We start from the raw sequence: 11,292 nt of genomic DNA on the forward strand, positions 1-11,292 counted from the left end.
AAATTTTCTTCTAGAATAGGTGTTGGAAAAGCAAAGAGCCTTCTGAAATAGCTAGAACACTTCTGAAGATTAACAACATGAAGGACAAGTTTGCACCATCAAATATAAAGACTTATTATAAAGCTAAAGTAATTAAGACTGTGTGATGTCTGGACAGGAGTAATTATCAGGGTTTTCCCCTTTTATCTTTGAAGTACTTAATCTTGTAAGATCTAGCAGGGCTTGTCCCAGGAATTATCTTTTATAGTAGAACATTCACAAGCCCAATAACCCATGAATTCTATCTCTAAATATAGACTGAGCAATCCTTGTGGGTAAACATGAAGAGACATAGGCATGGATAAACATAGTATCAGTGTTCAAAACAGCAGTGATTATTCGCTGATGGAAGCTTGGGTAAATCAGCTGTAAGAAAACTAGGATCAACACAAGTACATGCAATACAAGGGTACAAAATAGCAAGTGATGTGAATTATTATGCAGTTCAGCCTCAATCAAAATTGGTTCAAAGCATAGCCAACAAATTTTGCAAGTCTTGCCATATTAACAAATGTTACCACAATATTCTAATACAGGAAATATTTTTATACTTCATGTCAAACAAAAAGCTTTTGTATAATCTATTTAATTTGAATAAAAGAAATGGACATTTAAAAAACTATCTAAAATTTTTAAAATCCAAGTTATCAATCAAAACAGAAACAAGTAAACAATATGTAACATATATAATACCCAGTGATGTTATATCAGCTATGAAAATAAAACATCAAGCAGTATCTTTATAGGACATCAAGCAGTATCTTTATAAGAAGAATACTTTCAAACTAAAATGTGATATGGCATTTTTTTAAGCTTACAAGTCAACTTTATTTTTACAGGGTATCAGAGTTTTCAAATAGGAATTAAAATATTCTTTAAATTTTTGTTGTGTATTCCCATTTCAAACAAACAAGAACTAAAGAACAAAAATGCAAATACACAGCAATATATAATTTAGTGTAATTTTTGTTTCTTGGAATATAACAAATTGTAAATAATTGCAATTAAAACTCCAAAAAGTAGATCCAAAATATAATGTGAATTAGTAATCAATGCCATAAAATTAATAACAAGTTGATTGTATATTAGCATTGTTAAATTATAAAACAAAATTCAAAGGTATCTATTCCCCAGTACCTACATAAATATTAAATAGTCAGAATTAAAATAGCTAATATCAGATGATATATTTCTTGAATGATTATGCTTATGTAGTACACTTTAATTTTAAACATAAATCTATGGACCATCATCGAATTCAGTATACCAAAAATCATTTCATATGTGCTTTTTCATGAATATTTTGCAGTGAAAATGGCACTGATGTAATTCACATATAGAGCTTTCTCAATGTATTGAAGGAAATGGATAGCAAAAGGAGAAGGGGGTGTACAATCAGAAGAAGTGAGATACGACACTGGACTTGATCCCAGCCATGGCAGTAAGGTCGGTCAGTAGGCTCTTATGACCAAAAAATGAACAAAAATATACCAGTTAAATAACTAGGCTCATTGTGCCCATGGTAGTCTATGTCTGAATTTTGGAGAGAATTAAGCAAATACATGTAACAGATTCAACATGAGCTATATAGGAAATGCACCTATAAGACTTTTTCATACCTTGAAAATCATTATTATTTGTGAATTTCATATTCTAAAATGATAAATTCCAAATCTTACTCCCCTTTCAGTGTTTAGGGAAATAAATATTTTATTTGATGTTCAGATTACAGTTTCAAAGAGAAAAGGCTGGGAGCTACTACTACAAACAGATACACATACACACAGAAGAATATAACTACACCCCCAAAAACACCATTGCTTGTTAAATGTTTCACATTCCAACTGAACCAAAGAATAAATTATCCTATTCCAAATAAACCAGGGGATATTTACCAAGCAGAAAGTATATCAACTTTATTTAGACTTCTCCTGTCATATGCAATCCAAGGACTGTGCAGAAAATTGACTTTCAAATATTTGGATTCTTACGCAGTTTATCCACAGGGCATATTCTTCTTATTTTTCTCGATAATCTTAAATCCTCTGTGAAGGAAGCACCTTACCCACAGTATGAGAGCTTGAACAATTTGGATTCGAGGGAAAATTTCTAATTAGTGAGTGAAAAATAATACATAGGGAAGAGGGAGGAACTAAGTATTCAGATTCCAGAAATGTAAAATGAAAGTCATTTTGCACCTTTGCCTTTCTGATGCTGTCTCAACAAAATCACCGGCCACCCTCTCCTGTAGCGCCTAAAGTAGAAACAGTGAACACAGCTGGGCCTAATCTGGAGGAGAAGAACAGCTACTAGTTCTGAGGGCTGTTTGCATGGCCTCTGAAGGAAGGGAAGAAAAGTCTGCATTTCAATAAAGGTCATGCAGTTTCTGACCCATGTTCACAGACATAGTTTTTAATAGACTATACTAATTCCAAATGGGCCCTGACAAGACCTCCACTTTATTTAAATACCCAAATCTGTACCATCATTTCCTAGCTCACCACATTTTTAATTAAAGAGGGCAAATAAAAGACATATCCAAAGAACAAATTTGGAATGGGGTCAAAGTCTGGTTACGACACAACATAGAATATTTTATATTCTACTCTTTCCTCAGATATTATTCTGTTAATTTAGCCAGACAATACATGACTCAATAAACAGTGGGAGAAACTGTTAAGAAAGACTCACTACTTAGCCTGTCAATCTGCAGTAACTTCCTCAGTTTTGAACAGAATCATTGTCTGGGGGATAGTGAGGGCAGACATCCTGTGTGAACCTTGGCGAAGAAGAAAGGCTTCTCAGAGTGGAGGACTGTAAAGACATAATTAAAGCTTTGAGAAAATGTGCTCAGGATAAAGGCTGAGGACTGGAATTAGTAAGATTAAAAGAAAGCTGAAAAGCAACTTAGTCACATATAATTTTATGTATTATAGCCATCGCTTTCTGTTTACTTATTCCCATCTTTCAATCAAATATGAGACCCGATTTTAAGTGAGAAAAACTGCACAAAGATTAATGAGAGTAGGAAAAATAAGATGAAAATCCAGGTAAGCTAGTGCACAAAATGTAGGCCAGAGGTTTATGTACTTGTCAGCAGTGAGCCACAAATAGTGTTCTGAGCTTTCAAGGAATCCAGTTTTAAAAAATAATGGGTCTGGTCACTATTCATAATATCCAAAAGATACAAACAAACCAGTTTAGAGGAAGAACACCTCTATCTGTTATTAAGACACCAGCCATCCTTCTCTCTCTCTGTCTCCCCCCATCTCTGGTTCTCAGGGAGTAGACACTCTGCAGCACAGTGCACAGCACCCACAACCACCTTCTGGGACAGCCACCGTGACAAATCTTGAGAGATCATGTTTTTAAAACTTCCTTCAGTAGAAGTTAATGGCATAAAGCCTAAGCACAGTTCAATTCAAAAGTAATTTCACAAAGAACTGAAATTATTTAATAGTATTAATCTCCACCAAAAACAGAACATCACTATTTATGTGTATGCATATATTAGGTTAAGAACATAAGTGAACATTCAATCAGAAACCAGAAGAATAGAAGAACGATGGGATGAACTTTTGAAAATTCTATTAATAGATTTAGGTAAATATCATCCACCCAAAGCATTAGGACAGTGCAGCAGCCCCCCAAATCTTATTCTCTTGTTTTAAACTACTTTTCTGTGAAGCCAAACTACAATTCATTTCCATTTTATTGATGGAAACAGTCATAGAGTAAGAAGCATAAAACAGTCTCCCAAAATGACATTCAAGTCAACAATCCAAATTCAATTATAATGTCACTCAGTTCAGTCAGTTCAACAACTATTTATTGCAAGCCTATAGGTAGACACCATAGGGAATTCAGAAACGAATGACAACAGACCCTGACCTCAAGAATGTGTGGTAAGGCCTAAGGAGATAGGTAGAAGATGCAGAAATGGGAAGGAAAAGCAACCAAAAAACCCTCCTACAATATCAAATATCATCAAACAAGTACCCAATAAGGCATTAAAAAGCGTTCTAAGATATCACATGCTTTTGTAAAGGCTGTCATTTGAGATAAGCCTGTAAGAAACACTAGAAAGATGGATGGAAGGAGAAGGATTAGGGAAGAATGAGCAGAATGAATAGCAAAGAGGTAGAAACACAGGGAACCTGAAGAAGCGCCGTTAGAGTATTTAAAGAAAAAAAAAAAAAAACAGGCAGAAGAGAGGCAAGCAAGTAGGCTGACGCCACATAGTAATGGTCTTGATTGCTATGGTGAAGAGAGTGTATATAATGCAGTAGGGAAATAGTCCAAGACTTCAGATCACATGATTACAGTTGTTGATCAATTTATTCATCTTTATAACCATACTGTTTCTATAATAGGAAATATCTTTTGGGAAGCAAAAAAACTGAGACAAAACTAATTGAAAAGAATGTATGTTATCTACATCTTTGCATGAAAGTATCTGATTCTTACAAAGAAGAAACCTGTTTGAAGCAAATTACTACCTTCTATTATTAAGTTTTAACTCAAGTCCATTCTCCTTGATAAGAACCTGTCTCAGAAGATCAAACTGTCCTGATTATAGTAATTGCATATCTCTATGCAGACATCCATGAACTAAAAGCCTTGTCCCAGATATAGATGTTTTAGATCACATTTATGTCTCAGTAAAGACTTACTCAATCTCAGGCTTAAACTTGTGTCTATTTTGTAAAGAGAAAATACTCCCATGTTTTGTATTTAAAAATTTTTGTATGCCGTCTTGAACCATCGATTAATAAAAAATTACCATCAGATATGCCCAATAATATGACCCATGTCCATTTTATAGAGAATATTCATTTGAATTAGCCCTCTGTTTTAATCTTTTGCTCTCGGTCTATATGCAAACAGAAAATTTATACTAGTGACAGTATGTCTCAACAGAGATATTCTCTTTGAAAACTCCACAAATTAGTAACATTACAAAACTTTTTTTAACTCCAATGAGAGCAGAAAATAATAGAAAAAGATCAAACTGAAACAAATGTAAATGGTTTGCTAAAAATAAACTACTTGTCTCTAGAACATAGCAATATTAGAAAGTTTAAAAAGGAAAAATTCCCTGGTATCTTAAACTATTTTTGTTCTCTATATATGCTAATAAATGTGCTGCATTAAGTCACATTTAAGAGTAATAATCAGGCCAAAATCCAACTACATATTTTTAGGGCTTTTTTTCCTCATTTAAATTCTAGAATTCTTCAACACTATACATCCTGCTCCTTTGACAATGCTATTAAGCTGATTTTCAATCAGTTTAGGATGATAAAAGGATAAATAGATGATTTTAGACTTACACAATTTAGAATATTCTAAAGCTTATTTTTCTCTAAATATTTGTGCTGAGAAATGCTATTTACTATGAGCAAATACTTTTCAGATATACATGGAGTACACTCAATCCTAAGAGTAAATTCATTATATGATAATGAAGATGTAATCATAAGAGAGATATTTTAAAGCTATATTCTTGGAAAACTCATAATTTTTTCATTATCACCAACAATGATGCAAGGTGATTGTTTTTTTTCCATTGTATTCATTACACCACAAGAATGTATTCAAAGTATAGGTCTTTACATGTAGGAAGTGCTATATAAATGTTGAATGAATATTTAATTTCAAGGAAAATGGGAATATTTGAATTTCAAGGAAAATAGGAATATAATAACTCATTACTGTAAATTCCCAGTCAACAATAAATGGAGAGTTGAAATATCAGAAATATTTCATATAGGGAAAACAAAATATTAAGGTTCATTAAGAGATTTGGGAAAGAATGGGAATATTAGAAATTAGCAATTTCTCTGATTGCCCTCTGGTGGCAATAAAGTCAACTACAGCACTTCTAAAGTTATGAATAATAAAATGCCACTGTTACGAAATCAGATTTTTTCCCCTTGTGCCACATGTCTGTGATAAAAATCCTGATTGCTATATGCCAAATTTCAAGAGTGTTTGTCTTTTTAAAAAATGTCCTTATACCAAACTTTTAGCTAGACTACAAAGGAAACGATATTTTTTCTTCCACTTTATGGTTATATTTTATATATTCAGTATGCTGACCATTTAATTCCAAGATTGTTTCATGAAACTATATGTAGACTGATAACTAGGAAAGAAGCTACTTCAGCTTGTAATACATTTCCTAAAGTTTTGCCTAGAAACTTAAAACTCTTCCTTTCTTACTCAATCCTATAAATATATAGATTTCTAGAGTAGTTTCGACCAGAAATATTGGGTTGGTTTATAGTACCTGTATCTTGTGTTGAACAATTTAGATATTTTATATTCCCCAAAGAAAAGGCTTTTAATTATCTGGCCAATTTTAGAGTGAATCAATTTCATTCTCAATTTGAGAACTTCGAATATTAAATTTATTGTATATATATTCTTTTATTTAACATTATTAATGAAAAAATTCCAGAAGAAAATTTACATTTACTGACTTTTTTTTTTTTTTAACTGTAAAACACATTACTTACTTCCAATGCCAAAGACGTTTTCCAATAAACAACTTCGGGTACATTTCGGCGCGCACAACTCTCTAACCTCCTTTGCGATGAATTAAGTTGCTTTCTTTAAGCATTTATTTATTCCATTAAGATGCCCATTAAAAGTATTGTTGCATCTTTTCAAATAAATGTGTTGCTTTCCCAATAGGTAAAAATCTTACTTTTTTTAAACCAATGAAATGTATCAGAAAAATAAGCAGAAGGTATGATGTGATATAAATAATATTTGGTCAGGAACAACTGATATGCATCTATGAAAAACAATAATATGTGAAAAAGACAAATCAACATCCCGGGAATCTGCGTTTTATCCACACCTAAGTGCTGTCATCATGCTGCCACCTGCTCTCTGCCCTCTATGCCCCAACTTACACACCCCCTCCAATCTAAACTGTAGCGGGGAGTCAGTATCTGTCCTTCTTCATAAGAATTTACACCAGGGGCAGGCACAGTGTTCTGACTGTCAGAAGTCTCAACCTGTAAAATTTCATTCAAGGACTTCCTTCAAGATTCACCACACCTCCCTAGCCTTGCATCTGAGACATATTTGATGTTTGCGGATGCATGTATACTTTCTGAGGAATCACTTAACCATTTTATTCTCTCAGAATTAAAACAATGCAAAACCTTGGTTATCAAAACTAGAAGTTTTTGTTTCCTTTTCTTTTCCGTCCAAGTGTTTTTTTCTCATTTAATCGCCTCTCGAAGTCTACCCGAGTTCACAAATCTCTGCCAAGGTCTGTCTACCTATTTCTTCACTTTCTTCCTAAGGGACAGAAATAGGGAGCTGGCACCGGGTTCCTACTGGGTAAGGTCCTCGAGGCAGCTGGACCTCCGGCTCAGCAGCGCCTCGCCCGGAGAGGCCAGGCGACGCGGGCCGAGAGGTGTAGCGGGTTCCGAACTAGCCCGAGGGGCGCGGTTCCCGGCCGGACGCGCACCTAGCTGGAGCAACCTCAGGAGCAGGAGGAGCAGCCACTGGGGAGATGCTGAGGCCGGGAACTCCCGGCAGGGGCAATGTCAAGGCACTCGAAGGAAGCCCCAGCATGTTCCCTGTCTGCGAGGCGGGCCGGAAGACGGGCCAGGGGTTGGTTACCAGAGGCAACCCCGCCCCACTTCTGCCACTCCTTCCTTCCTCGGCGCCTCGCAGCACCTACCTACCCCGCCCACCGCCACTGCACGCTCAGCCCGACTCGGAGAGGGAACTTAGGTGGGGATCGCCTCCGGGAGGAAGGTGCGGTCACAGGGATTTTCTCCAGCGGGAGTCCTGTGAATCCCGATTGCCACCACAACCCCCACCCACGGCCCCCATCACGCACTCGCTCAGCTTGTCTGGGCAGCAGGGAAGGAGGAGGGGCCGGGGAAGATATAGCGCAGGGATGCCAGCTCCTGGGGAGGTATCCAGGGAAGGAGGTTTGCTCTTACACCAGAGACCTCCCTGGTGACTTGAGGGAGACGGTACCACCCCTGACGCTCAGATGAAGCAAGCCCGAAATCCTCAAGAAAAACCCGTTTCCACCATCCTTCTCTAGCCAACTCTCATCTCCCCAGGTGGGAAGCCCAAGTTTACCCGAAAAACAGTTGCAATAACTTTCCCAAGGGCAGACAGATGAGAGATGGGGGTGGCTTGAGAATGGGAGTGCCAGAGAGGTTTCAGCTGTGAACAAAATCAGCCAACGAAAGTGCATCTTACCATTGATTTGATTTCCAGGCTCCCCTTCAGTGAACTGAAACCGGTCCAGTAAAAAGTGGCAAAGTAACACAACTCCTGCAGCGGCGAGGTCGGCCCTCGGGAACCTCGCCATGCCGCCGCTGCGACCTCCCTCGCCTCCCCGCTAGTCCTCCTCCAGCGCCCAGTGTTCGGGGGACTCCCGGTGAGAATGGGGACAGCCGGGCGGAGAGCTGCAGACCGGTCTGGGCTGGACCAGGAGGCCTTTGTAAATTTCGCTGGGCTTTCACACCCGGAGCTGAGAAAAGGAAGAGGGGAAAGCGAGCGGCAGTGCAGTCCTCTCCGGACTCCCGGGTCTCTTCGCGACTTGTCACAGCACTCGCAGCCCTCACCCCAAACAGAACGGCAAACGCGGGCAAGAAAGACCACTTGCAACCGGGGCTCGCTAACTCTCGGCTCCACACGGGCGGCACCACCCTGGTGCCCGCACAGTGACTTCTGAACCCCCGCGATACGCTCCTCTAGGTTCAAAACAGATCTAATTCCACAGCCGGCGCGGCTGCCGCCTCCAAATCCAAGAGGGCTGTCGGCTCAGGAGGAACTTTCCCCAGTGTTGGGATGGCTCCCGGGGGAGGTTTGGTTTTGCGGGAAGAGGGTTAACGTGGGCTGGCGAAACCCCTCCAACAAGTTTTTCTTCTTTTCTTCGCCCGACGTCGGACGCGCGTCGTCTCTCGCAGCCACAGGGATGGGCAGCCCCAAAGAGCTGAGTCCTAGGAAGGCTTGGGCTGCAGCAAGCAATCTGAGGTCCGAAGCCAGAAATATGTGTCTTTAAAAAAAAAAAAAAAAAAAAGGAAGAGGAAGAAGAAAGAAATGGGGAGGGGGTAGTCAGGCCGAAATCTATTGGGAGAGGGTTTTCCTCGCTGAGGAGGAGGTGGCCCCGAGCCCCACTGAGCCCCTGGAGTTTGGTGGCGGAGGGGGCGCCTCCACCGCCGTGCTCCCCCGCGCTCCCGCTCCACACTTTGGGGAGGGAAGGCAGCTCGCAATTTGCCAGGTCTGCCGCGGCACTCTCCTCCCTCCTCTCTCTTCCCTCCCCTTCGCCCCTCCAGCTTCTCCCACCTTCCTCCTAGAAACCAGCCGTAGCAGCGACCTGCCCTAGGGCTGCAGTTTCCTTGGCGCTGCCGGCGGAGTCGCCTAAAGATTAAGCCAGGGGAGCAAACCAAGGGGGAGTGAGAGGGCAGCTCCTGCCTGGCGCGCCCCGGCAGCCGGCGGCCCAGAGCCCCGGGAGAGGCGGCGAGGAAGGCGAGCTGGGAGGGGAGGGCCAGGAGGCACCACCGCATCCCCGGGACGCCATCCCTGCACCGGGCTCGCGCCTTTCGCAGGCCCGCAGCCGCGCCAGCCCCCACCTGAGCCCCCGGCCTCCTTGCGCCCGACTGCGGGGGACCCCGCCCTGCTCTAGCGGCCGGCGGCCGCCGGCGGGGTCTTCCTGGACGCCAAAGGGTTAATTACAGTTCGCCATTCCCGGGTGGGCGTGTGTGTCAGTGGTTGGGGTGTGAAGAAAGCAAACCAGAACGAGTTCGGTTACTGACCCCGAGAAGCCCTCTCGGCCCCGCAGACCCGCGAGGCTGGAGGAGGAAGGTAACGCTGGGCAGCGTGGACGAGCCGCCGCCGCTTTGCAAAGTGTCTGCGGAACGAAAGCGAGAGTTTAAAGAAACAGGAGGCCCACTGAATTTCCTATGGGGCTTCAACAGAAATTCGCTCACTAGTATGTTTTTGTTTTATCAGCTTCAGCGTTAACCCTTTCCAGTTTGCATAATCTCAGGTTAAAGGGATAAATACAAGAAAAGGAAGCAAAGAACATTAATTAAAACTACTGATTCTAGAACCAGACTGCCAGGGCTGGAACTCTACCTCCCTTACTGAACAGCCAAATGACTGAGAGGTTTACTTAATCTCACTTGTGCCTCCGTGCCTCACCCATCAAATGGGAAGATGGTAGTGATTTCCTTAACAAGGTCCTGGTATTAGATTAAGTGAATTAATACTGTATACTTACAGAATTGTGAACAGAGCCTTCAAGAATTATGAACAGCACCTGCACAAAGTACATGACTTTATGTTTCTTAAATTAGAAAGGAGAGGAAAGGAGAGAGGCCTAAACCAGTGGAGAGTTTGCTTCAGTATTAAGGTCAAAAGGTCTTGTTAGTCTGTTCTTGTCCACTCTATTCCACACCCTGAAGAATTTAGGGAAGCCATTAATAATCCCCTGTGAAAACGAATGAAGAAAACCTAATTCAGAATGAGTCAGGAAGCAGTATCAGAAGGTTCTAGCTACTCTTCACAACTTACTTTATGTACCTCAGCAGGAAGAAGGCAGATTTTTCTCCCCGCCCAGCAACAACCATCCAGTGAGAGACCACCGGAACCCCTGGAACTCCTCCAATGAACTTTTGCTCAAAACAACACCTCCCAGCTCCCTCTTTTCCTCTATAAAGGCACACACTTCTCTATAGTCTGCCAAGTTTGTCCCAAATTGTAATTATTTGGCTATTTCCAAATAAGTTTTTTGCTGGTTAAATAAATAAATTTGGCTGTCTATTTTGAAGATTGACACACCTTAGTTTTGTGGTAAAACCCACTGGAAGTGGATCCATATTCAATTACTCTGCTAATTTGATGCATAAAGAATGGCTCTGTCATGGTTACTTAACTGGCAAGAAGAAAGAAAACAGGAAATTAACATGTTATCCCTAATCCAATGCTCAACTTGCACCTATTTCAGAATACATATATAATTACATATCATACGTTTTATATATTGTAACTCGGGGGCAGGAGGGGCAAATGCCAGGGCAAAATACCTTTGAAACCGAAATCAAAGGAAGAAATAAAGTAGAAGAAACCCGTTTATTTCTTACAAACAGTCATCCACTTCTGCTCTCCCAGCTTCACCTGATGGGGCTGCAGAAGAAGACGCCCCACCCAACGTCTTCTGTCCAGATATACCCTCTTGCCTTTGTAATTACCTATTGATATGGA

General features: G+C 40.7%; 1 protein-coding gene and 1 long non-coding RNA gene across 4 annotated transcripts in view; one reads left to right on the plus strand and one right to left on the minus strand.

Moving 5' to 3' along the window:
- Positions 1 to 8,501, minus strand: part of PLXDC2 (plexin domain containing 2) — a 786,648-nt gene extending 778,147 nt beyond the window's left edge. The window contains exon 1 of one of the 3 annotated variants that reach the window (XM_073229113.1): positions 8,281 to 8,501. In XM_073229113.1, the coding sequence (XP_073085214.1) occupies positions 8,281 to 8,392 (112 nt within the window). In that variant the 5' untranslated portion in view covers positions 8,393 to 8,501. The remainder of the gene's footprint in view (positions 1 to 8,280) is intronic. The other 2 variants (XM_073229114.1, XM_073229115.1) reach the window with 2 other exon arrangements.
- A 493-nt stretch (positions 8,502 to 8,994) lies between these two features.
- LOC140847794 (uncharacterized) lies at positions 8,995 to 10,858 on the plus strand. Its single transcript, XR_012127982.1, has 2 exons — positions 8,995 to 9,137; positions 10,617 to 10,858. It is a non-coding gene; the product is annotated as an uncharacterized lncRNA (long non-coding RNA).
- Positions 10,859 to 11,292: the final 434 nt, after the last annotated feature.

The sequence above is a fragment of the Manis javanica genome, chromosome 2, assembly GCF_040802235.1.
Source record: "Manis javanica isolate MJ-LG chromosome 2, MJ_LKY, whole genome shotgun sequence".
In the NCBI taxonomy this organism is placed as follows: Eukaryota; Metazoa; Chordata; class Mammalia; order Pholidota; family Manidae; genus Manis; species Manis javanica.